Source organism: Somniosus microcephalus, chromosome 5 (genome assembly GCF_052327205.1).
Source record: "Somniosus microcephalus isolate GS21.2 chromosome 5, FLI_Smic_1.0, whole genome shotgun sequence".
Taxonomy (NCBI): domain Eukaryota; kingdom Metazoa; phylum Chordata; class Chondrichthyes; order Squaliformes; family Somniosidae; genus Somniosus; species Somniosus microcephalus.
In genome coordinates, this window is record NC_140991.1 from 285,919,744 (window position 1) to 285,947,184 (window position 27,441).

Genomic DNA, 27,441 nt, shown 5'->3' on the forward strand with positions numbered 1-27,441 from the left:
AGACGGAATGTAATCAAAATATACTTGAAATGCATTTTATCGTGATGCATAATTGAAGTAAGTTAACATTTAGTGCTTTTATTGTGTTTGTACAGTATGCAATGCCTAAAAGTGTTTTTGTGTTTGTGATTTTTTTTGGGGGAGAGTTGGAATGCATTTTAATGTTATCTAAAATGTGTTCAGCATTACCCTGAATGTGTTTTGTTTCCTCCATTACCTCTTTGTGACTTTGCATTATGGTGTTGATGGCTGTAGAGTCTTTGCCAAGACATGCCATATTCTGTGATCCATACACCATATGTCACAACTGGTGTTCTTCTCCATTGAGCCATAACAACGCTCATCTGTAATCACTCTCATTCACAAGAGTGTCAGTCATTAAACACAGTACACATCAATGACCAGCTACCACTAAATGCTGTGCATGTGCATGCAGTTCACCCCAGGACTTGGGGAGAAGTAAAAAGCGTGCCCTTCTGTGTTCTCTGCTTACAGGAGCGTCTGTTAGCTTTGAAGCGCAGCATGACATTCATGCAGGAGATCGATTTTTCTCAGCAGGCAGCACTGTTAGGTGATGAAGATATAGCACAAGAGGAAACTGTTGCAGAAGTTACTGTTGTACCTGTCGAAACAACAACCAAGAAATCCAAGAAACAAAGTAAAGAGGTCATAAGGTAAATTGAATTTCAATTTGAAATCCCTGCTCCTTTTCCAAAGCACCGCTTGAAAGTTTGTAAATGGGGTGGTGCATTTTAGAAGCAAGACAGGGATCCTTTAAGAGACCTCCGTTAGAAATATGCTGGATGAATGACAACGTTTGCTACTTTGGGAGCCACTGAGGTGAATCGAGTTCTGTTCGGAGTAGTTAAATTGCCAGTAGTGACTTTAGATATCTGCCATAATGTTATCCTACTGCAGTAGCCTTGTTTCAGAGCAGCCTGGTAGTATTGGAGGGCATTTTGTTATAGAATCTGACTGTTCAGTGCATAAGGATGCCTTGCATATCCAACAAACTAATGATTCAAGGTTACGTGTGGTTTGTGGTCTTGAAATGTCTCTTCCTGGTGTGGCTTTCAGTGGCCTGGTCCAGTAGTGTCTATATTTTTCCTACTCCATCTCTCCAGAAACATTGACTCCTAGCTAGGATATAGTTGCATGGTGCTGGTGGTCACCTTTGTCCAAGTGGCCTTTATTCTTGTGTGACATTGACAGTGAGTATCATTGTTTTTTTTTTTGATCCTGTTATCACACTGGATGATTATAAGAACTGGAATCCTGGTTGATTCATTTTCCTTCCGTGACCCGCGAACACTTAAGCCAATTTAATCGCCCCTTCACTGTCCTGACTGGGATAAGTTAACTTGTCATAGACTGGGGACTCTACTTGGCCTTCCTGGTCTGTGTGACTCAGTTGTGTACTGGATAAACTTGCTGAGTCATTCAGAGTTGGCTTCTGTCCACATTTTGAGAGCCGATAACATAGAAACATAGAAGATAGGAGCAGGAGTAGGCCATTCGGCCCCTTGAGCCTGTTCTGCCATTTAATGAGATCATCCCTTGATCCCTTTAGCCTTAAGAAATATATCTAACTCCTTCTTGAATATATTTAATAAGTTGGCCTCAACTGCCTTCTGTGGTAGAGAATTCCACAGGTTCACCACTCTCTGGGTGAAGAAATTCCTCCTCCTCTCAGTCCTAAATGGCTTACCCCTTATCCTAACAAAATTGTACTACCTCAGTTCTGCCATTAGAGACTAGGTAGTGGGTATGCGAACAATGTACTTATAGTTGCATATCATGGGTGTAATTAATTTACTACATTGCTCAGTTCCTGTCATCCAGCTTTACACAGATCATTTTTCCTCTTTCAGTTACTTATATGAGCCAGAAGGGAACGCATGCAGTTCGACAGACAGTACAGCTGAGGAACATGTCCTAGCCTTGGTGGAACATGCGGCGGATGAAGCTCGAGATAGAATTAGCAGAAATGCTGCTAATAGCAAGGTATATCAGTGAGGCAGTTGGATAATGTGTGTGTATGTAATATTAGCTCAGCTGTGAAATAAAAACGAAATGTATAGCAGTTGAGTCAGCGTTTCCTGTTCTGCAGGTTGGATGTGTATGTCCTTTGACTGGAGCGGTTTGTATTCATAAAATCATTGAATTATACGGTGCAGAAAGAAGCCATTTGCCCCATAGCTTCTGTGCAGACTCTCAAAACAGCTATCCTTAGTCTCACTCCCCTGCCCTTTCCCCGTAACCGTTAAATTTCTCTCTTTTTTTCCCCCCAACTATTTATTCACTTCTCTTGTAAAAACTGCTATGGATTCTGCCTCTGCCATTATTAGGCGTTCCATGTCTCGACAAACTTCTGCATAAAAACAATTCTCGTCTATCCCTTTGTTCTTTTGCTGAACTTAAATTCATGCCCTCTAGTTACCGACACACTGACCAGTGGAGATGTGTATCCCAGTTTACCTTATGCAACCCTTATATGGTGTATGATATTAATTTTAGGTTATCATCAGTGGATAGAACACAATTATTAGCTGCTCATGTTGTAGGTGTGAATTACCAAAGAAACTTAACATTGAAATACGTGTGATACTGTTGAGTAATCTACATACGTATCATTGCAGTGTCTTCAAACATGGTTTTGAATAGTGAAGGCTGTAGATTGAAACTGTTGCTTGAACTATGTATAAAACAGTAATCCATTTTGTATGGAGTATATAACTATATTGAAGGACTTGGATGCCCAAATTCCAAGGAGCTGCTACTGTTGGCTAATCCTTTCAGGCTACCAACATGCAGAGTGTTGTTACTTACTGAGGCAAAAGCCTTTTTTTTAATAATTTAAGAAAAAACTTTGATTCCATAATGGATGGGTAGTTTTAGTTTGATTTTAAAATGTTATTTTTATTCTGACTGTAATTAGAAACTGTAAATTTGATCTAACGCACAATTTAATTGTATTTTGTTGCAGATTGGCTACCTCAAAAAGGAGGGTGAAGGTCCTCTGCTCTTTGCTGTTGTAAACCAGTCTGATCCAGAAACGGAAGGCAAATTGACTTTAATCCTGATTATTTAAAAATATTCCGGGGGGTGAAATTGGTCTGCGCAGTAGCACGAGATAGGAGATACCGAATCGACAGCCTCTTTCACAATGCGCCATTTTCTTTTCAAAGTGACTATTCACATCACCATGTCAATCAATGGGTTTGAGCTGGGGTGGGATTTGTGGTTTTCATTTACTCATAAACTACAGCAAACAGAGTCTCTGAACTCATGACCGAAACTACAGCAGAGTCTCACGAGTACAGCTGAATTATTTTTCCAGCAGAATGCAGTGAGCGGAGGATAGTTACATAATACAAATTATGTGCATAAAATCAATCCCATTCACTTGCAGCAGTGCGGTCTCCAAGCATGATTGACGGGAGAATTACCCAATCATGTCCATTCTGGCCAGGACTTGTGCCATTATATGCAGCCTTTTTTTTCCCCCAGCTTCAGTCGGGTGCAGTGTAAAACTGGCTGCTGATTCACTGAGCACGTTTGGTGTTACTAACGCCGAACAATTTCATCACTCTATCTTCATGAAACTATTCATCTATGAGAATAATAGAATAATTTCATCTGTCCGTTACCTGATTTGATTGTACAACTAAGCATAGTGAAGTATTGGTCATCATATGGACCTCTCATGGAATTGGGGGTAATACATTAGTATGGATTGAGGATTGGTTAACAGACAGAAAACAATGAGTAGGAATAAATGGGGCATTTTCACAATGGCAGGGTGTAACTAGTGGAGAGCGCAAAGATCAGTGCTTGGGCCTCAGCTATTTACAATCTATCTATATCAATAACTTAGATGAGGGGACCGAGTGTAATATATCCAAGTTTGCTGACGCTACAAAGCTAGGTGGGAAAGTAAGCTGTGAGGAGGACGTGATGAGGCTGCAAAGGGATATAGACCTGTTAAGTGATTGGGCAAGAACATGGGAGATGGAGTATAATGTGGGGAAGTGTGAAATTATCCGCTTTGGTCAGAAGAACGGAAAAGCAAAATATCTTTTAAATGGTGCGAGACTAGTAAATGTTGGTATTCAGAGGGATTTGGGTGTCCTTATACACGAATCACAGAAATTTAGCATACAGCAAGCAATTAGGAAGGCGAATGGTATGTTAGCCTTTACTGCAAGGGGGTTGGAGTATAAGAGTAAGGAAGTCTTGCTGCAATTATATAAAGCTTTAGATGAGACCACACCTGGAGTACTGTGCACAGTTTTGCTCTCCTTACTTAAGGAAGGATATACTTGCCTTCGAGGGAGTGTAAAGAAGGTTCATTAGATTGATTCCTGGGATGAGAAGGATGCCCTCTGAAGAGAGATTGAGTAGAATGGACCTATATTCTCTGGAGTGTAGAAGAATGAGAGGTGATCTCATTGAAACATATAAAATTCTTCAAGGGCTTGACAGAGTAGATGCAGAAAGGCTGTTTCCCCTGGCTGGAGAGTCTAGAATTAGGGTTCATAGTCTCAGGATAAAGGGGCAGCCATTTAGGACTGAGATGAGGAGAAATTTCTTCACTCAGGGTTGTGAATCTTTGGAATACTTTACCCCAGAGGGCTGTGGATGCTCAGTCGTTGAGTATATTCAAGAATGAGATCAATAGATTTTTGGGCACTAAGGGAATCAAGGGATATGGGGATAGGGCAGGAAGGTGGAGTTGATTTAGAAGTTCAGCCTTGATCTTATTCAATTCAATTCAATTCAATTTTATTTGCCATATGTAACCAGTACGAGTATAATTACAATGGAATGCTTACTCCCCGTAGGGACACGTCAGCTATTCATACAGCGCCGTTGAATGGCGGAGCAGGCTCGATGGGCCGTATGGCCGACTGCTGTTCCTATTTCTTCTGTTCTACCAAAATGTAGTGAAAAAGATTCTTTTAGGTTTTCAGATGACGACAGTTTAATAAAACTTTCTACTCATTAAATCAGATGACAAAAATAAGCAGGTAGTCCTACCTGCTAAGCTATTTTAACCATAACCGAGTCAAGTGCTAACGTGTTTGACAACTATCACAGTAAAAATGCTACTCCAGGTCAACCACAGTCAGCTTGCATTAGGGGAAATCAACATGGAGTTTATGTGGACATACATTTGTTTGCAGTAAATATATGTTGACATGAGAAACGCTAATAGCTGTGCAGATTTGTCACTTGCAATCTTGTATCTGGTTTGAATATATATTTAGACTTCTATGTTGGCATTGCAGAGGAAGAGGTTCACCAAGTCGATCTAAGTTCCCTTACAACTAAACTCCAACCTGGTATCAATACTATGGGATTTAAAGATGACAGGAGAAACAAAGCTTTATCGGGTAAGACTTGCTCTACTTCTCCAGGCCGAACTTTGTTTTTTGAGTAGGAATCTATATTGCTTGAGTCTTTATTGAAATTTGTGGTTTAATTAGACTTTTTGCAATTCAAGCCCTAGTTCAGTAAATACAATGCCAATGTTCGGTTTTAGTGGTCAGTATGATCAACATTCTTCCTGTTATCCATATCCCTTACAATAATGTCTATATCCAGTCAGTCTGCAAGTATTACACCTAGTGTCACTTTCGTTGCTCATCAGTAACCCTTCTGTATTGTGCTGGTGCAGTTAGTATATTGTCATCATATAACTACATTTTCATGTGCCAAATTGTTTTTGTCTTTCATGATGTGCCACAGATGCTAAACTTCTTTAATATTCTTTGCTTTCTTATCCTATCTTGTGACTTTCCATTAAACATTAAATCAACATCTTGAGAAAATTGAGAATGGGGAGGAAAAAACTACAAATTTTTTTTTTGGGGGGGGGGAATATCTCTTATTACATAACATGTTTTAAGAAGTTTGATTGGAAACGTGCTTGGATTAATTCTTGAACTTCTATGAAACCTAATCAGATTATTACGTAAATTGAATCTGACTCGACGACGTGCTTGAATCTGTCAGACCCAATACCCATTCTTCTCTTGTTTAAAATGAAACATGCGTTGGATGTAAAAGCATTTAGAAGCCTTTCTTTACCCATTGCAGTTACTTATCTGAACTGTGTGTATACAGCACAGTCCATCCAAAACAACACCATCTTCCCTAACCTTACCCAAGAGGAGACGGAGCTGCTGTATTCTACATATGGAGAAGAGACTGGGGTGCAGTGTGCCATAAGGTAACCCCCTTTATTAATTTGTACTCCAGAGAAAGCCTTGGATTTTAGTATTGAAGGGAGAACAATACAGGAAACTTTCTGGTATCCGGCACGGACAGGACCGACGTGGTGCCGGTTCAGCAACAATTCCGGATAACTGAACGCTATAGTGAAAGATACGGACCTTAGAGCTCCCTATGAAGCAACAAACCCTGTTAGAACGCCCACAAGTTGCAAGCGTCTCTGTAGCTTAGCAACAGCTGCAGCCAAACCCTTGCCTTCCTCAATTTGTTGCTGTGCAAGTAATAAAAGTTAGCTGAAACCGACTCCTGAATTTTGCCAGTTAACTGACATTTCTGGTTATTTAGGGGCCGGTTAATCAAAAGTTTCCTGTACTTGCATCCAACTGGTTTTGATTTTCCCAAAAAAATAGTTTGAATTTGCCTGCAAGTGTATACTGGTACAGTGCTGTCAATCATGCCATGTCTGTATTGTATTCTACATACCCTTGCAGCAATGCAGAACCATCTTGATGCTCAGTGGCATCTTTTATGACTCCAAATATCATGGTAATTTCATGTGCAGTAAGAAGTTACCATGAAAAGAAATGGCTGCTAAATGACTTGACTATAGCAACGTCAACTTTCCCTGCGCAGCGTTGAAAGCTTTTTAAAAATCGCACTTCTTTTTCCTGCAGAGGCAAATACATTTCTTTCGAAGGACTTTTGAATGCTAATGGAAAGAGGATTAAATAAAGCTAACATTTTTATTGCTCAGGAATATTAGTAAAGGATTATCTGCTCGCATGTACTCATCTTAATTCCCCTTAAATACATCTTTGCTATTTGCCTCAACTACTCCATGTGGTAGCAAGTTCCACATTCTAACCACTCTGATAGCACTAAATCACCTGACAGTGCAAAATAGAGATGTAGGAAATGTCCACCAGATGGCAGCATACCATTCTAGAAAAGGAACTCAACTTTTAACTGTTAGAAATGTTGGATATAAATGTGCTAGTAATTACTAATTTGAGAGGGTTCGAGTACAGGAACATGGATGTCTTTCTGCAGTTGTACAGGGCCTTGGTGAGACCACACCTTGAGTATTGTGTGCAGTTTTGGTCGCCTTATCTGAGGAAGGATGTTTTTGCCATGGAGAGAGTGCAGCGAAGATTCACCAGACTGATACCTGGGATGGCAGGAATGACGTATGAGGAGAGATTGGGTCGATTGGGCTTATACTCGCTGGAGTTTAGAAGAATGAGAGGGGATCTCATTGAAACTTATAAAATTCTAACAGGACTAGACAGACTAGATGCAGGAAGGATGTTCCCGATGGTCGGGTAGTCCAGAACCAGGGGTCACAGTCTAAGAATAAGGGGTAAGCCATTTAGGGCAGAGATGAGGAGGAATTTCTTTACCCAGAGAGTGGTGAACCTGTGGAATTCTCTACCACAGAAGGCAGTTGAGGCCAATTCATTAAATATATTCAAGAAGGAGTTAGATATATTTCTTAAGGCTAAAGGGATATGGGGAGAAGGCAGGGACAGGGTACTGAGTTTGGATGATCAGCCATGATCTCATTGAATGGCGGAGCGGGCTCGAGGGGCCGAATGGCCTAGTCCTGCTCCTATCTTCTATGTTTTCCCTTGCCGCAAAAAAATTATATGGAAATTTTTTTTTTTTTTTTTTTTTTTAAGTACTTGTTTGCGACATCAGTTCGCCATCACTTTTAGACCAAAAATCTTTTTGTTGTGTAATTAAATTGTAACGTTTTTTCTTTCAAGCGGTTGCATGAAACTTTGCAAGAAATATTTTGAAAATGCAAAGCCTTTGCGTGGTGTATTTTTTTAAATGTATATTTTCTCTGCAGTTTACAAGAGTTTGTTAAAGACTGTGGGAGCTCCACAAAGAAAATGGTGGATGACTTGTTGAATCAAATGACGGCAGGGGAACATGCCAAAGCTGTCTATCATTTATCACAGGTAAGAGCATTTTTGCCTGGCTGTAATGAACATTGATGACACTTCGGTTACTGCAGATTATCCCAATGTGAGCCTCTGCTTTCAGGGGAGGATGGGGTGAGGAGGGGGAGAAACTAGTTAGTCAATCAATACTTCAGAATAAAAACAAAAAATGCTAGAAATACTCAGCAAGTCAGGCAGCATCTGTGGAGAGAGAAACAGAGTTAACATTTCAGGTTGTTGACCTTCAACTCCTGGGAGTAAGGGACGTTGAAGGAAGATGTACAACAGTGTAATCTGTTGATTTAGTAAGATATTAGAATACCTACAGTTCTAACACAGCCCCAGGGTAGTTTCAAATTCCATAAACCAACTTGACCATTCAAGTTCAAGCTAAATCTACAATCGCACCTGTGATTGAGTATCGCAGAGTCTGTTTTAACTTGATGGTAATCCAGTGCCTACTTCAGTGAAGTCCAGGGGATTCCGAGTGAAACTGAATTATTTGCCAGTTGCCCTCAATAATCATACTTTTTTTTAAAAACAGAAATAACGAACATGAAAATTGTCCCTACATCAGAACCGTTTCAATGTATTTTTAAAAAAAACTGTATAATCTATTAAGAGGTTGGGGTAGGGATATTGTACTGCTATGTTGGTTTGAAAAGGTCAGAAATATAAGATTGTCACTAATAAATCTGAAACTTCTTTACCCAGAGAGTGGTTAGAATGTGGAAATTGCTACCACATGGAGTAGTTGAGGCAAATAGCATAGATGCATTTAAGGGGACTCTAGATAAGTACATACAGGAGAACACTGATTCTTTCCACGGTGTTCTGGTCCCTCTGCGGATGGGAGGGAGGAGAGCAAATCGAGGTAGGAGAGGGGAGCATGGGCGAAGGGGGAGTAGAGGGGATTGAAGCGGGGAGAAGGTCAGGAGCTTGGGGCTGAGGGGAGAACGTGATCTGGGTCTAAAGGAGATGGTGGGGGAGGGCGATTGAGAGGAGGAATGTGATCCAGGTGCAAAGATAGATCACGTGTCCCCCCCCCCCCCCCCCGCTGTTAGGCCTGGATCACGTATACTTCCACCCTACCCCCTTTACACCTGCACCACGTTCTCTCTATTTCCCCCACCCCCCCACCAAGACCGCAGGGATGGGAGGAGAGGGGACCGAGGGTTGGAGGGAGGAGAGGGGACCGAGGGTTGGAGGGAGGAGAGGGGACCGAGGGTTGGAGGGAGGAGAGGGGACCGAGGGTTGGAGGGAGGAGAGGGGACCGAGGGTTGGAGGGAGGAGAGGGGACCGAGGGTTGGAGGGAGGAGAGGGGACCGAGGGTTGGAGGGAGGAGAGGGGACCGAGGGTTGGAGGGAGGAGAGGGGACCGAGGGTTGGAGGGAGGAGAGGGGACCGAGGGTTGGAGGGAGGAGAGGGGACCGAGGGTTGGAGGGAGGAGAGGGGACCGAGGGTTGGAGGGAGGAGAGGGGACCGAGGGTTGGAGGGAGGCGAGGGGACCGAGGGTTGGAGGGAGGAGAGGGGACCGAGGGTTGGAGGGAGGAGAGGGGACCGAGGGTTGGAGGGAGGCGAGGGGACCGAGGGTTGGAGGGAGGCGAGGGGACCGAGGGTTGGAGGGAGGCGAGGGGACCGAGGGTTGGAGGGAGGCGAGGGGACCGAGGGTTGGAGGGAGGCGAGGGGACCGAGGGTTGGAGGGAGGCGAGGGGACCGAGGGTTGGAGGGAGGCGAGGGGACCGAGGGTTGGAGGGAGGCGAGGGGACCGAGGGTTGGAGGGAGGCGAGGGGACCGAGGGTTGGAGGGAGGCGAGGGGACCGAGGGTTGGAGGGAGGCGAGGGGACCGAGGGTTGGAGGGAGGCGAGGGGACCGAGGGTTGGAGGGAGGCGAGGGGACCGAGGGTTGGAGGGAGGCGAGGGGACCGAGGGTTGGAGGGAGGCGAGGGGACCGGGCCGAGGGTTGGAGGGAGGGGAAGGGAGGGGACCGGGCCGAGGGTTGGAGGGGGGCGAGGGGACCGGGCCGAGGGTTGGAGGGAGGGGAAGGGAGGGGACCGGGCCGAGGGTTGGAGGGGGGAAGAGAGGATCGAGGGCGGCGGGGGGGGGGGAAGGTCAGGAGCTTTTTTTGTGTGGGGGGGGGGTGGAGAATGTGATCCAGGTGCAAAAATAGATCATGTTTTCCCGCCCTCTGTTAGGCCTGAATCATGTTCCACCCTACACCCTTTACACCTGCACCACGTTCTCGCTCTCCTTTTGTTCCTGCTAAGCTACACGACCATGCTGTCTGGAGGTCCCATGCAGGCCGCTTACCGGCTTTTGAAGGGGAAATTTTGAACATGCGCAAAATTTTGAATGGGCCTCGCAGCCTGTTAATGGGACTGTGCTCTCAAAAAAAAAAAAAAAAAAAAAAAAATGAGGGAGAACATTTATCCACCAACACCTTGATTGTAAAATTCTCATCCTCATGTTGAAATCCCTCCATGTCCTCACCTCTTCCTATCTGAACTCAGCAGTGTGAATGCTCCTAACCTGGGAGAGTGAGCCCTGTCTATTCTCTGAAAGCAGTAGTGTTAGCACTGTGAACTCTCGAGCCTGGCTGTCACAATGAATGGATCAAATTACACATTACAAAGATCCTGATTACTCTCCAGCAGGCAGGATCAAATTACACATTCCAGACAAACTGTTGGGTGTGTCTGAAGGGGGCCAATCAGAAATTTGGTGTTGCAAATAGACACGATAGAAGGCTATGCTGATAGGGTTAGATGGAGTGGGGTGGGAGGAGGCTCCTCCTCAACACTGACATAGACCAGTTGGGCTGAATGGCCTGTTTCTGTGCTGTAAATTCTATGTACAGTAATTGTTTTACAACATTTGTACCTTTTCTTTCAGAAAAGAAATATTGAACAAAAGGCAAGTAAAGATATCAATATGAGTCTTGAAGTGCAGGTGAGGCTACAGAACTAACTTTGTTCTGTTTTATTGGAAACTAAAATTTGCTGCAAATGGTAACTGAGATGTAAGTTACAATGCACAGTCAAGGCAAAGCTCCAAGCTACATGGAAAAGTGAAATCATGCAGGTCCTGAGTTCAAAGTGCTGCTTTGTGCTTGATCATCCCACTTACTAGTTCCTTATGCTTGTACTACTGGCTGAGCATGTCTGCAGCTTAAGTACCAGAACATTCAAGCCAAATAGGATGGTGAGCAGTGTGGTTGTTAAGAGTATTGTCCTCTCAACTTAGACCTGGGTTTGAATGAAACCCATCTAATACCATAAAGTTTTCTTCCCTCTGCCTCTAAATCCTTTAAGTGGATTGATTTGGGTCATCCTCTATCTAGTTCCCAAAAGACATGCAAAATTGCCTCTAATTTGGTGCAGAGTCAGTCTTAATCAGGCTACAGGGATACCCAGTTTGGGAGCTACTACATTGGTGCAATAAAGACTACTTGTTTGATGTTGGAGATTAAGTCGAAGGGTACAGTAGACTGGAGTTGTGTTGGATTAGCAACCTACAGTTGACCCCACTCCCACATGGTTGACTCTTGATGCCTTTTGAAGCTACTCATTGTTGGGCAACTAGAGACGGACAATAAATGGAGCATCACACATGTCCCAGGAATGAGTTTAAAGTAAATGTTGTTGAGGATCCCAGGAAGTTCACTCACAAGGTCAGTCTTACCAAATTTCTGTGTTATTATTTACTAGGATGTTTTTTCCATTGCTGAGTTCTAATGAAACACGTTTTCTGCAATGGGAGCAAGAGTTTTCCTTGGGTAGCTGACACTGTCTTTCAGAACTTAAGAACCTTTTTTCATTCCATATTTGTGTTAGCCTACAAAAAATAATTTTTAGGGCCACCATGATTTCTATAAGGAAACTGAAGGATAAAGCATTATTCTAGAAGTTGTCTTTAACACTTTATCAGCTGACGAGTCCCACTCTTGATATGTGACTTATCAATATCCCTTTTGGACATGTTACCATTGGCTGATATAGAATTCTTGCAGGCACTGGCAGGAGCAGATCCAGAATCATATATCATTGTTCTAATATTTCTATATTAAAATACTTATTCTTGGGGTGATTGTGGGGAAAAGTTCTATTCAGAGGCTTTAAGTTCACTGGTCAAAAATCCTAAAGCATGACAATTTGGCCTCCAAAGAATTTTTTGGTTTATGGTATCATATGTTTTTGATGTAAATTCAGGTTCAGAATTTCTATGACTTAATTCCCAAAAGTCCAGCATACATTTTTTCTAACTTAAGAGGCTGTAACCACTGGAACAGAGGGTGACTGGGGAATGTTCATGAGCTTTCCCAAAAGGAGATGGATAGTCTGTTAAAAAGGTTATGTACAGTATGTCCGATTGAGGCATGGTTCATTAACACAGTCCAGAGAGGAAATTGGGTGTTGGAATGGCTTCATTCATGTGAGCTCAGTGGAGTTTGGATATCCGGAGTCAGTCCCAGCAGGCCAATCCCGGTTTGGCGGCGGGGGGGCGCGGTGCGCGGTTGGCGCATTAGAGGTCAAGCCGTTGGCTTCCTCTCCAATTAAAAGAGCCCAGGCAAACTGTATCAACCTGGTAAGGATATCAAACACAGAGAGTGCCCTGCTTAAGTATAGCGCCAGTTATTTTCAGAGAAGTGCTTCTGGCCTGTTGATAGGGATAGTATGACTTGCTTTATTTTCTATATTACGAGAAGTATATGAACTATTGAATTAATCATTGCAAAATAGATTAAAACTTGTTGTAAACGTTACTGTGGCAGATAGCACAATGTAGAAAAGGTAGGCAGGGTATTGGGTGATGTGTTTCATGGTCACTGGTCTCCTGGAATTTGTTTTGATCACCTTTAGTGGTTCAGAGAGGCATTTCACACATTCTTTTCCCCCCTGAATTGCCCTAGGGTATTTTTCTGTTTGTTTTTGCCTCTCCCAGGAGGTTATGTGGTTACTAGCCGATGGAGGGCATTGGGGATCATCATGATGTTCAGTTACACCAAGACACTATGGGGCAGGTTGGATGGGCCAGGTTGTATTTTGCTGTTTGTCGTTTTTCTGCATTCGTATGTTTACATAAGAAATAGGAGCAGGAGTAGGCCATTTGGCCCCTCGAGCCTGCTCTGCACATCGTATGATTTATAGTCGACCTCATCTCACTAAAATGTTCATCAGTCCTCCTTCCAGAAGATAGAAGAAATGTGTGTGAGGGCAAGTGCGAGATTACAGTATCCAGTTCATACAACTCTGGGTCACGCTATCCTATGAGTAGATGTTGGGCAATAAATGTGAGCTATTGCTTGCAAGGGACGGGGGCTAGCTTATAGGACAGAACTTGAGAATATCTGGAGCAGACCGAAATTTTGATACATACTTTTGAATCACAAACTCTTGGTCATTAGCTGTTGCAATCTGATTTGAAATGGCAGCGGGATTTGTAAAAGCAGTTAACTGGGCAAGTGCTGACCAGAACCCTTGTAGTTCTCACTCTTTGTCTACGAACAAATTTTAGACTTCCCTCGTAAATTTCAATTTTCAGGAGTTCACTGTTAACTTTTCAATTGTTTATTGCTATATTTTCTGATTTAGGCACACATGCATTTATCTTTTCTACCCCTCTCTGATCTTTTCCTTTTCCCTGTACTGCCATTGTCTTAACTAACTTTTTGTTTTGTTGTAGGCTCCAGCAATTTTTATAAAAGAGGAACCCAAATTGCAGTCTGCCTGTCCAGAAACATCTAAACCAATAATGGTGAGAGGGCCTGAGTGTTCATAGGTTATGTTGAAAGTACTGTGCAAATAACGGTTTAGATAGAAAGAAAGACTTGTATTTATATAGTGCCTTTCACAATTTCAGGACGTCCCAACCCACTTCACAGCCAGTTAAGTACTTCTTGAAGTGTAGTCACCGTTGTAATGTAGGAAACGCAACAGCCAATTTACACATGGCAAGCTCTCACAAACAGCACTGTGATAATGAACAGAAGACAGGGTCATATTATAATCTAATACAGCCCAAATGGTCAGTTCTGTTGAGCAACAACTTGCATTTATCTGGTGCCTTTAATGTTCCAAGCAGCAGGCGATTAGTCTTTTCGGGAGGCTTAGGAGTAGTGACTGGAAGCTTGGTTGAAGAGTTGTGCTTTGAGAAGGCGGCGAGAGTCTGGGGCTTGAGTTGGAAAGTTTCACATAGGTCGGTGGATACTACTGGGGAGAAATTCATGGAGGTGCATCGTGGAAGTTAAGTTTCATCCTGCGGCTACAGATCTAGAATACCCAGAATACAGCACAACATCCCATAGGTGGAAAGGAACCAAGAAGTTAATTGTTTCTGTTGATGAATTCTATGAGTGATGCATCGTGGGGGTTGCAGGTTTCACCTTGCTGCTGTAGAACTATGGTATCCAGAGTATAACCTGACAACCTGGAGAAAATAATTTAAATGTTCCCTTTTTTGTGCCCCCTGAGTTTTTAATGTAGGTTAAGCTAATGAATAATTCGGAACTAATCGCATTTGCGGTGAAGTGGTTTTTGTTTTGCTGAGAGACTGGTTCCAACCCAAGAATCAGAGAGGAGGAATGTTTTAGGTGCTTTGATGCTGGCCTCAAACATTACAGCTGATAGCATCAGACACTGTGGCCAGTGTTGGTCAGTCCCCAGACCATAGCAAATGGCCATCTGTTTAGCTGCTGGTCATAGGAGACTGAGCAGTGGGGGAAAAAAACCTCCCTGGTACAGCACTACATTAATGACTGTTTCAGAAACAGCTACAAATCCCTATGAGAATTAAAGAGGGGCGGGGCGATAGCTTTATAATTTATGTAAATAACCTGAGGAAAAGGAGGATTTAGAGAGGGGAAGGAGGGAAAAAATAAAGTACTTGTATCTTCAGCAAATACTACAACTCCATCATGGGAGGTGGAGCAAAAATATAAATACTTGTAATGTAAAGGACAGAATAGAAGGATTTGGGGAGAGAAGGAAGAACCAAGTTACTTGCACCTTTAAATAAGTTTTGCAAGGTGGAAGGCAAAAAATATTACCCACATTGTATCTGTCGGGCTTTTATCTTTCAGTATTAATATGGTGTGTTTTTTGATACGCAAACTTAAGTGTGGGTCATATATTTATTATCGCTGAGACAGTAAAAGGTCATTTTCAAGAAAAATATAATTCAAGGCTGATTGATTAGCTGCTCAGAGAAAGGTCAACATTTCAACTGTATCCCTTCATCAGAACTGACTTTCCATTTTAGTTTTCCAGTATTCAATTCAAGCTTCTTTTTGTATTATGCTGTGGTCCAATAGACAGTATTGGTCAAGGAGGTGTTGAGAGTACTGGCCCATCGTATCAAGGTGTGAGTTTGCATTGTGGGCCACAAGGTCTCAGAAATACAGAACTGGCAGGATGTTTCAACAAGTATATAGATTAGTGTTGGTGAGAAATATATTAATAAAAGCAATTTTGGTCTCGTGCATCACTTGCTTTTGGATAGATTTTCACCTATCTGAATTGTGAATTGCTTTACAAACATCTACCTGTGTTAATGGGTTTATACAGTAGTTTTAATGGTATTCTACATGAAACCATTATTGAAGTGTGAAATGTTCATTTGTCCAGAACCTGTGAAACTGATCATTGAGACACATTACAGGACAATAAGTCTAACCTACATTTTATGGTTATAACTTTGTACTTTATTGATTGCTATAGGTTGGAGGGGCAAATGGCAGTGCAGGCGACAACCGGACTGGCCTGGATTTCATACCTGTGAAGTCTTATTCTGACGTCTCCTTGGATATTTCTTTATTGAACTCGCTAGGTAAGTACGAGTTGTACTTTGAACACACTTTTTTTTTTTTAAATGATTTCAAATAGACAGGTTTACCTGAATCCTAACTTGTACACAATCAAATAACTTACTGTACCTACTTTTACATTAAATGAATGCAGTTTTAAACATTTGCCTTGGGAGTAATAATCTCCTAAAACCACAGCTGACCATGTTTAGAAAGAAACCTTCAATTGGGATTACCAGACTTGTTTTGCTTTTCTCCGATTTACCTTGATGTACTTTTAACTTTATTACCTTTATATATAGATACTAGTTGGTATCCTGTGACATTGCTTATGAGTACCTGGGGTCTGGAGTGTTGTGATGACTGGGAGAAATGCTATAAGCAAATTATTGCTCCTTCTTGTCATCTTAACCTCTCCAGGTTATCTTGTGGTCAGAAAAATGGTTGGGGGGGGGGGGAAGTAATGTATATAATATATCTATGCCTGCAATGTTTTTGTAAGGAGCAAAACCATGACTTTGTGACAATTTGCATATGCCCAGATTGCAATGATTGGGCTATACATTTCCTTAAATATATAGCGTACACTATATTTCCTATAATTTGTGACGAAACAAAACAGTAAGGTATTTTCATTGACTTTATAAAGATCGCTGATGTCTGGCAGTGAGTTTAAGACAGTAATTCAGTCTTGTAGTTTGTGTTAATTTTGCTCTTTTATGGTTTGATGTAACTGAGCTGATGAATTAACAGCTTCAAACACCACCAGCATTTCTGTGTATATTGTTGTGACTTGCTGTGTTTCTTGCAGAGTTCACTCTCTTCAATCTAAGGAATTTTCAGATCCTCTCAAATGAGATTTTCTTGCTTTTTTTTGTTTTGGCTTTGTTTTGTTCTTCCTTTCCTGAGTTATTTGCATCCACATATCCTTAAGCAGCTGAGTGAACATGCATCACAGCTTGCCCCAGCACTGTAGGTCAATTGCTCAGATAATTTCTACTTGGTTGATTATGTTTGTGGTTTCCTATAGTGTGTTTTTGAAAGTTTTTTTTTCAATTTTCAAGCTGAGATATTTCAGAAAAGCAGCAAGAAATGTCCAATGTTAGCAAATATTAGCAAACAGGAGTTACCAGTTAAGTATTCACCTACCAAAATCCACGCATTGAAATATTATCATTATGGGGAATTGGGTAGTCCAGTAGGTTAGCATAGTCTTCTCTACCTTTGGGACACAAGTTTAAAACCAGCTGCGACTGATGGGACAAAAGACTCTTTCTGTCTGTCTGCAAATTTCCCACATAAAATTGAACCTGTGCAGTATCAGTCTGGTTTCTGCTGGGTTTGGGGCTCAAGCACAAAAAACAATCTGTAGTTCAGTGCTAAATCAGCAGGCTTACTCTGAGGCCATAGGATGACTGGTGTGTGAAATAGAAAAATATCGCAGTGGTGCAGTCGGAGGCATTCTTCAGAGTTTGGGACTAGGCTGCATTGTTGGGTCAGAATAGATGGAGCTTTACTCAGTATCTAACGTCCTATACTAGACATGGGAATGCTTAATGTTAACTGGGTGACTGAAATGGAAAATGTTCCCTTTCTCAACGCTAACATCCCTTGCCCTCAATGAGCAGAAAATTCACCAGTTTTTTAATACAAAAAAAAGTTGAACTTTTACAGTTTGCTTAATTTGTACCAATAGCATTTTGAGTACCCTATCCCTTAAAAGCTTGTCCAGTTTCCGAAGATACCTAAGCCGTACCTTAATTGAAAATTTGTCACATTTTAGGGAAAGTAGTGAAGAAGGAGCCTGATCACGATGATAACCAGAGAAATCTAGATGAGACCACCAAGTTGCTGCAGGACTTGCATGAGGCTCAGACGGAACGTGTCAGTTCCCGACCTTCCTCAAATCTCAGCTCAATCTCCAGTAACTCCGACCGCGAGCAGCACCACCTAGGTATAAGCTAAGTTCAAATTAGCCTTGGTTCAGTTTGTGCCTGCAGCGCATAAAGATTGATTATTCTTCAGTAACTGTCCACAAGACCCTTCTTGACTGTTTGGGGGCAAAGTATGTGAGATTAGATTTGTGTCTCTGCACGTTCTGCTGTGGTACTGTAGATTTAAATGATGAGGATAAGTACAGATGAGGGAGGCCATTTTATCCAGTTGCTCTTCCTTTTGTAGAAATCTACTGTTGTCTTTCCTTCCTCTTTCTCCCCTTCTCCCCCTCCTCCCCTACCCCCCCCCCCCCCCTCCAATCCAATCATTGTATCTAACTGCTTTTTGAATGATTCCAGAGTTCTTGTCTCCACTAACCAATCCGGAAGACTATTCCAGGTATTAATCACTTTCTGTGAAGAAATACGTCCAGGTATCGATTCTGAAATTGCCTTTTACCAGTTTACACCCATACTCCCTTATTCTGCTGGCGAAGTTGAACTTAAAATAGTACTCTGGAGTTATGTTTTCTATTCCATTTAATGCCTTTTTTGCCTCTTTAAGGTCCCCTCTCATTCGCTTCCTTTCATGGTTGAAGAGTGCAAGTTTTTCCAGCCCAAATCCTCTGACGCTTGGAGTCAACCCTTCACCGGCTAGTCGTGGTTCTGCCGAACCTCCGGGTTCAGCAGTATGTTTTCATCATCGTTTCTTCTGCAAACTGCAGATAATTCTCTTACAATACATTATGGTTTTGAGCTTCACTCATCTCGCATGCAATTTATTCACAAAAAGCCCTATAGAGGTGTTCAGAAATGATGTGGCCTTAATAAAAAGAATATTAGTGTAAGTAAGATTGCCCTCATCTAAGGTGCATATTTATGTGTATGAGGGTTTGTGCTAGTGAAAGTTTTTTTATATGCAACCCATATAGCCTGCCAGATATGTTGCTTGAACAGTTTTCTTTTATAGTACAAAATGTTTTAAAGTGGAGCATTTTGTTTTATGGCTACTTTGGCACATTCCTCCAAAATATCTTTGGATATTTACTTGAAGGAAAAAAAAGTTTATCTATCACAAGTCAAACCCACATCCTTCTACACAAGAAATATGTGACCGTGTGTGTGAAATATGTGATCTTGTGTGCTAAATGTGTGAAAACAGAAGAGGATGAGTATAAAGCTACTGTACAAGAAGGGCATTAGTACCAAACTGAGGAGTGTGCTGATGACCTTGCCCTTGTAGTATTTTTTTGGAAATGTCTAGTACACACGTACAGAATTTGTGCTGTCAGTTTTGGGAATAGAAGCCTCACCCAATGTAGAAATCTTTAATGTCTAGTATGTTGTGAATTGTAAACATTAGCATGCATTTTGCTAACAACACATTAAGTAATGCAACGCTAAAAGTGTAGCAGCAGTGAGACTGGTGTGGAAATCCAATCTGTCATTCCAGCTTACAGAACTTTATCTGTCTTCTGTCTTCTTTTTCTTAATCCTTTGTCTGCATAACCAAGCTGTCATGAGGAAATGCCATTCTTGGGCCAGCTGCTGGCGTGAGAAGGGAAACATCGTTAACTTCAAAAATAGTTAACTGCCTAAAAAAGCAAGTCAGTAAAATTTGAAGTTTTATGAAGCTTCATTGGTTTTCCCTGGTAACTTATTGCACAAGTCTTATCCATTTTGAGCATTCTGTATTCATGTTAGCTGAAGTCCAGAATCTAGTTTTAGGCTAAAGATGTTTTAATCTATTTTAATTTAAATCTCCATCTACAATTGGATTATTCAGTACTGAGCAATATTTTATTGGCATGCTCTTTTAAAGACGATGGGCCTGTTACATACCTTTTAAATACTCAATCTATAAAGTCTTTTCTGAGCGCCTTTGATCAATATGATGCATCCCCTTTGATGCATTTAAGGGAAAGCTAGATAAGTACATCAGGGAGAAAGGAATAGAAGGTTATGCTAATAGGATTAGGTGAAGAGGGATGGGAGGAGGCTTGTGTGGAGCATAAACACCAGCATGGACCAGTTGGGCCAAATGGCCTTATTCTGTGTAATCTGTAGGGGCCGCTGAGCAGCTGGATTGGGCGAGATTGTAGGAGAAAGCTTCTACAAGGAGTTAAATCAAACCTGTAACACCAATTGTCTTTTTTTTTAAATCACAATGAAATCATATTAAATCATATGAATTATGTATTTGAAATACTGGCAGCTTCCATGGTTGGTTGGTTTGTTAATTTTAAAAGATTAGCTGCTTATTGGAGAAAATAGAAATCACTTGAATTTTGTGATAAATTGGCTTTTAAACTGGTCTGGATAGGTGATTGGGAATCTGGTTAAATAGCAGCAATTTCTATTTTTATAGAGCTGCTCACACTCCGAGACATGTCTGAGTGCTTTACTGGGAGATGATAACAAGCAGACAAAAATCAGGAGGGAGAAAGGAAATAGAGGCCGGGTGGGAGGGCAAAAGTATACTCGAGAAGGGACTTTGAAAGTAGGGAGCGAAGTGACAGGATTGGATGCTGAGAGGAGAGCGTTCCAGGGTATGGGCGCCTAGTGGCTGAAGGAGTAGCCATCGATGGTCGAGCAGAGGGAGCAGTAAGCCGGTTGGAGGCATAGATCAAGGACATAGGCCTGGAGGAAATTGAGTAGGTAGGAAAGGGTGAGGTAGAGGGATTTGAAGATAATGAGGACCTTAGTCAATTCTCTAGGGCACATGGAACTTGGTGAGTATGTGAACAATGGCATTGTGGGCCTTATGGGAGAGGATGTAGGTCTCCACATTCTGGGCAACTCGTCACTTATGAAAAGTGGAAGCAAGAAGGCTGGCAGTTGGAGGTAGGGATGGAGGCAGGTCATGTTTCAGATATGGGGGGGAGGAAGTTGAACTTGGGTCAAGGAATGCACCATGGGTCTGCACCTTTGGGTTTAACCTGAACTAGTAGCCAAGGATAAAGATGGAGCTGAGGCTGAATATGCAAAGGAGTTTCCAGGATCCAAAGAGGGAGACTTTGGTTTTACTGACATTAAGCTAGAGGAAGTTGCAGCTCATCCCAAGTTAATGTCAAATAGGCAGTCGGCAAGAGTGGCAACAGCATGGAGTTAATGGGATGGTTTGGGGGAGGAGAGGAGAAGTGGCAAGATTGGTGTGCATAGGAAAGCGGTTTGCATCTTTCCAAATGATGTCATTGAGGGGTAGCATGCAAACTATGGGGGAGGGAGTCAAAGCTGGAACTATGGGGCCCACCAAAAATTGCTATGCCGGCATGGGAGCAGAAACTACTCTAGGCAGTGTAATGTCTATGATATGATAGGGAGAAGAGGGCAGCACCACAGAGCTAGACTGTGGAAGTGAGACAATCGAGTAACCCAAGTCTAGAATAGAAGAAAGATGTTTAACACAAGCTGTTAACTTGCATTTCCATTACGATTCCTGTTGATATTGCTGATTTGCAACTGCAAGTTCACCTGATTCTTAAGCATTTAACACTAACGCACTCCATATGTGTGCTGCACAATGTAAACAACGACAATTTACATTTATATAGCGCCTTTAACTTTTAGTAAAACGTCTCAAGGTGCTTCACAGGAGCGTTATCAAAACAGAATTTGACACCGAGCCATGTGAGGACATGTTAGGGCAGATGACCAAAAGCTTGATCAAAGAGGTAGGTATTAAGGAGCTCAAATGTAATTTTAAGGTTACTCAAATGTAGCAACTGGACAGTTATGAATTGTAGGAAGATATTTAGTTAGCGTGATCAGATTTTGGAGTAAATGCTTTCGTCATTATAGTGCTTCGAACTACCGAGAGGTTTTTCAGAGGTAATTTTAATGCCGCTTGACACACACCTCGGTGCAAGTAAGGATATATTGGGGGAGGACTGCCTTCAGTTTGAGTGGTTGTGATTACTAGACTTCACCACAGAAATGTTTATAGAATGAGTGACAAAGCACTGATGGTTGGTTGACATGAGTCACAGGATCAGTCTCTTGTCAATACTTCCACTGCAATCACATGTGGCTATCAAGTTGGAAGGAAGTGTTTTGAGTCAGTATGAGAATTTTAATAGATTGCTTGATAATTATCCAAACCTAAATGGTGTCAAGTCTCTCCGTTGTAATAAGTCATCAGTAGGCCCAATTCCCTCATTTAACAATATGTGGCTACAAATTGCTGTTTTCATCCAACTCTGCATTAACTGCTGCTGTAGCTCATTCTAGTTGTACTCAGTGGGAAGACATATGTAACTTGGGCATGTTTGAGAGCACAGGACGTGATGTTTTAGTTGAGATTGTAAAACTGAGGATCAATAAGACACGCAACAGAAGCAATCTTTCCTTGACCAGTACCTCTGCAGTTACTAGCAATTAAATTTTTTGCACGTGAAATCAGACTTTAGATTTGTGTGCGTGTGTTTTTTATATTCCTTCAGAAAGCAAAAGCCTTTTCCTGTTGGCCCTTTAACCATGTACAGTAGAAAGTCAGCCTTACTTGGACATTGTAGAGCTGTGCTTTAGTGTCACTGTTCTCCCAGAGCTCCAGTACAAATGTGTCTTAAATTGCACAGAGCCACTTCAAATGGAATCAGTTTGTGTCAGCTTCCAGTACTCTGAAATCCATCCTCTTTACATTGGAGGACAGATCTCAGAACTCAGGCGGCAGCACAAAAATAACTCAGCAATTCCAAATGCATATTTGGCCGCAGATCTTTCCCAATGTTGAGGAGAGGTGTGTGTAAAGCCCAACAATGTGGAATTGGCGTCTGTTGACACGGGTTAAGGACGGGGCTTGGCTTGGCTGTGATCCCTCCGATACGGGCTGACTGGGCTCACACATGAAGAATGGCCACTTTGGCAAGGTACCAGGGGTGACTGCGGAACTGTACACCATCTTCAGGAGAGGAGAACATTGGAGAGAAAAATGGTGCCGTTTATGCTGAATGCTCATTGTTATGCTGGTCAAGTTTTTATTTGTGTAGTAAATGAAAACCGCATGCAGAAAGCTCAGGTATGTAAAGCTAAGTTGTAATTTTCTGTTGCCATGTTCAGGGATACTGGATACCAACAGGAGGTTTATTCCGGAAGCACTTCCCATAGTAATTGTCAGCCTCAGTATACTGAGAGTAAGTCTTTACCCGGCAATCTGTGTAAGATTCCTGTGTTTGCTTGGTGTAAATTATACATGACCAGGAGATGAGGGAGTGTCACCAAGTTGTGTTTGTGACAGAGGAGCTAGAATTTTTATAACCCAGCACTAACTGGCAGAGGCAGCATGCACAAAGCCCAGGTATTTAAATCTAAGCTGTCGGCATTTTGTGTGATACATATACTAGTGACAGTATTTAAACAGTGTATACTACTGCAGTGTGAATTCACATTAAAGGCTTTCAATTTGTGTCAATTGTCCTAACTTTCCATGGTAGTCAAGATGTCTTGTTGCACAGTTTACCCTACCATTAATGTCCTTTTAATAACGTAAAGGAAATTGGAAGATTGCACTGTGCCGCACACCTTGGTCAGTAAGAATCCGATAGTAGCAGGTGTTCTCTGTTTTACTAGAATTTATTACTCCTAAATTGGCCAGCAGTGAGGCCAATATTGCCAAGCAGACTGAAGCTATTATGTAATTTCTTAACCTTCCCTTTAACCTCAACACTACACTCATGTAGTTGCATATGAAAATCTAATCGGAGGGGTTTAAACATTCCCAGTATAGAAGTGCTTGCATAGTACACACCCCATCTGCTATTTCATCATCACTGCTCAAAGGGAACACAGCAGCAAAGCTGTATTTCTCAAATCCCTCTGATCTACATCTGGCTTCTGGTGTAAACTGTAGCTGCCAGCAGTGAAGTGATGCTGGTGGAGCAAACTTTCCCAGAACAGATACTATCTTCCAGGAATTGTCTCTCAAACCCCTCGGCAGCAGAGTATTAAACGTGTGAGTTGCATCATCTATGGTAAGGCAAATGACCCACCATTTGTGGTGGGGCAAATGGACAAACATACCAGAATAGCAAACAACTCTTTTTAGCTCAACCATTTTTAACTTTAGTTGCTATTTGAAAGTGCGCCATCACTAACTTTTTTTAGCCTAAGTTTTTATGAAGACATGATTCTCCCTTCCCATTGTTCCTTCTTCCTGATGGCAGGCACTGCAACTTCTACCTCCCTGCTCAACTTAGAATTACACAGAAATTACAATACAGAAACAGGCCATTTAGCCGAACCAGTTCGTGTTGGTGTTTATCCAATCTGTAGTCCTGTTCCCATGCACCTACCCTGTTCCCATATACAGGAAACTCTTTATTATCCAGCACCAACGGGACCGGCGTGATGCCGGTTTATCAAAAAGTCCGGATTACAGAGAGGTATAGTTTAAAAGGTACAAGAGCTCTGTACACAGCAACAAATCCAGACTTCCCTGTTGCTTAGCAACATGTGCAGGAACTCCGGCCACAGACCAAGCAGCCCTGTTGCTTAGCAACAAGTGCACGAACCCCAGTTACACAGCCACAGATCCAGGAACTGCCACTAATATGAAGTAAAACTTACCTGAACCTACTCCTGAATTTTGCCAGTTAACAGAGATTTCTGCCAGTTAAAAGAGAGTTCCCTATCGAACTCTTAAATGTTCACATGGTCCCTGCTTCAATCATTAACTCTGGTACTGCATTCCATAGTCTCATAACCATCTATTTTTTTTAAAGTTTCTCTCACTCTGACCTAAGTCTTTTACATTTACTCTTAAATCAGTGTCCTGTCATCCTTGAATCATTGGAAACCGTCTGTGTCTATCTAATCTATCCCATTCCTTCGATCAAATCACCCCTTAATCTCTGTTCTAATGAAAACAGCCCCAATATTTCAAGTCTGCCTTTGTATTTTTATTTCCTGATACAAGACCGCATCTGCACTGTATCCTCTTGATTGTCTCACCATTCTTCTAGTGTGGAGGCCAAAACTGAACTGTGGTATTACTAAGTAGATTCACCATTACATCTCAACTCGTATATTCTATGCCTCTTGTCCTAAAATTCAGTATTCCATTAGCTTTTTTATAGCCTAATCCACTCGAGGTGCTGCTTTGAATGTCTTGTGAACCTGAACACCTATATCCCTCTGCTCTTCCACATCACCCAGCTTTTCTCCCCATTCAAAGTATAATTAATACTTTTAATTTTCTTACAAAAATGTACCACCTCACATTTACTGACATTGAATTCTATGCCACTTTTTTGCCCAGACCACCACCTTATTAATATCCCCTTCCTTTGGTTCTCAGAATTAATTACTATGCCTTGTTTTTTAGCATCTTCTGCAAATTCAGAAACCACTCCCTATATCTAAAACATTGATGTACACAGTGAACAGAAGCAGTCCTAGAACAGAACCCTGTGGGACACCAATATAATTCCTAGGGCTTCCACTGTTTCTTCCCCATTTCCTTCGGGATCCATGGATGTATCCCGTCAGGTCCTTGCAATTTGTCCTCCTTTAGCTTAACTAACTTCTGTAATATATTGCTTTTATTACAATATCGCTCATCTCTTAAACCAATTCAGGATTTGCCTCTTCCCCAATATTAAGTATCCTAATATAACTTGTTATTCTTTTATTTTGGGTCCCACCTCAGATTTAACTCTTCACGTTTTACTACTATATTAGTAGAATACTGTTTTTAATATTTTTCGGATCCTCTTGGCATGCTCCCTTCTTGTTTTCCATATCCCTTTCTTAACTTCTTTCTATATTTTCTCGTATTCTTGCTTACTTTTAGCATACCTATAGCCCCCATATACCCTATTCTTCAATTTTAGTTTACCCCTTTATCCACAGCATTCTGAAACTTGAAGTAGTCTCTTTTTAATGGTATATATTTATTCTGCAAATTTGCAAATTCCTTATTTAAAAGTATTCTATTGTTGATCTAAATGAACTTTGTGCCAAGTTCTCTCTTCACATGGGCCTCAGCTAGATCACTTCTCACCTTTTTAAAATCAGCCCTATTCCAATCTGGAGTCGTTGGCCGGGATCTTACCTTTCGGGGCGCGTTGAGGGCGAGACAGCTGCCTTCCGGGTTCTAGTCCCGCCCCCAGCAACGTCCAACGCACAGATGCGATTTTGCATCAGTTGGCCTTGTTATGCCCGCCCTGCAGGCTTGCCAGCCAATTAAGAGAAAGCCGGTGTCAGATGACGTCAGTTGATGACGCGTCATCTGCCGGTTTTCTTAAAGGGGCCACGACCATTTTTTTTACATGATTTTTCAGTGTTTAACAGCATTGAGGTGCTGCAAACACTGACAATCACTGTACAAAGGTAAGCCCTTGCACCCAGACTCTCCAGTGACTCCCTCCTTAGGCTAAAACAGATGGCAGCTGCAGGTGAGGTTAGAACAGGACAGAAGCGATCTGTCACTGGTGAGAGAGGTTCTCCCACTGAGGTGGGACTACACAAACACTTCAAAGCTTGTCACCTACAGAAAATCCTAAACACATTAAAAATGAATATCCCAACATTTTCTTACCTCTGAAACTCACCAGTGTACCATTGGATTCTTCACACCACCTCTGCAGCTGTCATCAATACACAAACATTACAGTAGACCCACAGCACGCCACACTTAATCTGGCAGGGTTTCCCGACGTCTGGAAGCCCACAGTAGAACTGTCAAAATGGGAAAAGGCCTCATAACTACCTGTTAACAAGCAGTTAAGTGGCTATAATCCTCTTCCCGCTGCTAGAAGTCGGGTCCCTTCGCAAATCGGGGACCCGACTCCCGGGAAGATTGTTGGAGGTGGGTTGGCTACGGGTTCGGGACCTGCTGCCAATCTTTTTGAATTTGCCAGCAGTCCCGCCTCCAAACCCGATCCCTGAGCATCAGCAAAATCCAGTCCCTCATTTTTATGCTAAAAGTGTGAAAAAAATCAAATTCCTGGAGGGTAAAAAAGCAAGCATTTCTTTGTGCGCTGCATTGTCAACACTACCCTTACTCCACCACCACAATTCTGCCCAGATTGCATAATTATTGCACTCTGCTGCCATATTCCTGCTTAATGATGTGCATCAACATCGATCCTCCCTTTCTTTAAATTTTCTTGATTTAAAAAAAAAATCACTAAACCCGTTGTATCAGTAGTAGATTAGATGTTATAATACTGTATTTAAATAATTAATGGACCCTACTAGACATAACGCACTTGCAGTTTTGCAAGGACGGGTCCACTGGTTGGTTGTTTTACATATCACATCGGGGCCTGTACTGTCTCATCTGTACAAGAAACAAGGGAGATATTAGAGCATGGGAGGCAGTGCAGAGAAGAATCACAAGACTGACCTGCAGTGTCAGGTATGCAGATAGACTAAAGAAATTTGGACTTTGGGCCTTTCAGCCTGGAAACGAGGTACCTGAAATGTGATCATCTAGCAATGTTTACGATAGTAAATTGTATGGGAAAAGAACCTAAAATATTAGTTTAAATCAAACTGGAACTAAGATGAGAAACACAGCTTCAA

The 27,441-nt window shown here is 42.0% G+C and overlaps 1 protein-coding gene across 9 annotated transcripts in view; it reads left to right on the top strand.

Annotated features, from left to right (window-relative positions):
• The window catches only part of brd9 (bromodomain containing 9), a 52,014-nt gene that overhangs the window by 17,073 nt on the left and 7,500 nt on the right, over window positions 1-27,441 (top strand). For 4 of the 9 annotated variants that reach the window (XM_085989076.1, XM_085989079.1, XM_085989077.1 and 1 more), the window contains 10 exons: window positions 496-674; window positions 1,872-2,004; window positions 2,987-3,062; window positions 5,292-5,396; window positions 6,103-6,235; window positions 8,090-8,201; window positions 11,074-11,130; window positions 13,864-13,935; window positions 15,897-16,005; window positions 17,766-17,936. In XM_085989076.1, coding sequence (XP_085845202.1) covers window positions 496-674; window positions 1,872-2,004; window positions 2,987-3,062; window positions 5,292-5,396; window positions 6,103-6,235; window positions 8,090-8,201; window positions 11,074-11,130; window positions 13,864-13,935; window positions 15,897-16,005; window positions 17,766-17,936 — 1,147 coding nt within the window. The remainder of the gene's footprint in view (window positions 1-495; window positions 675-1,871; window positions 2,005-2,986; window positions 3,063-5,291; window positions 5,397-6,102; window positions 6,236-8,089; window positions 8,202-11,073; window positions 11,131-13,863; window positions 13,936-15,896; window positions 16,006-17,765; window positions 17,937-27,441) is intronic. The other 5 variants (XM_085989080.1, XM_085989081.1, XM_085989082.1 and 2 more) reach the window with 5 other exon arrangements.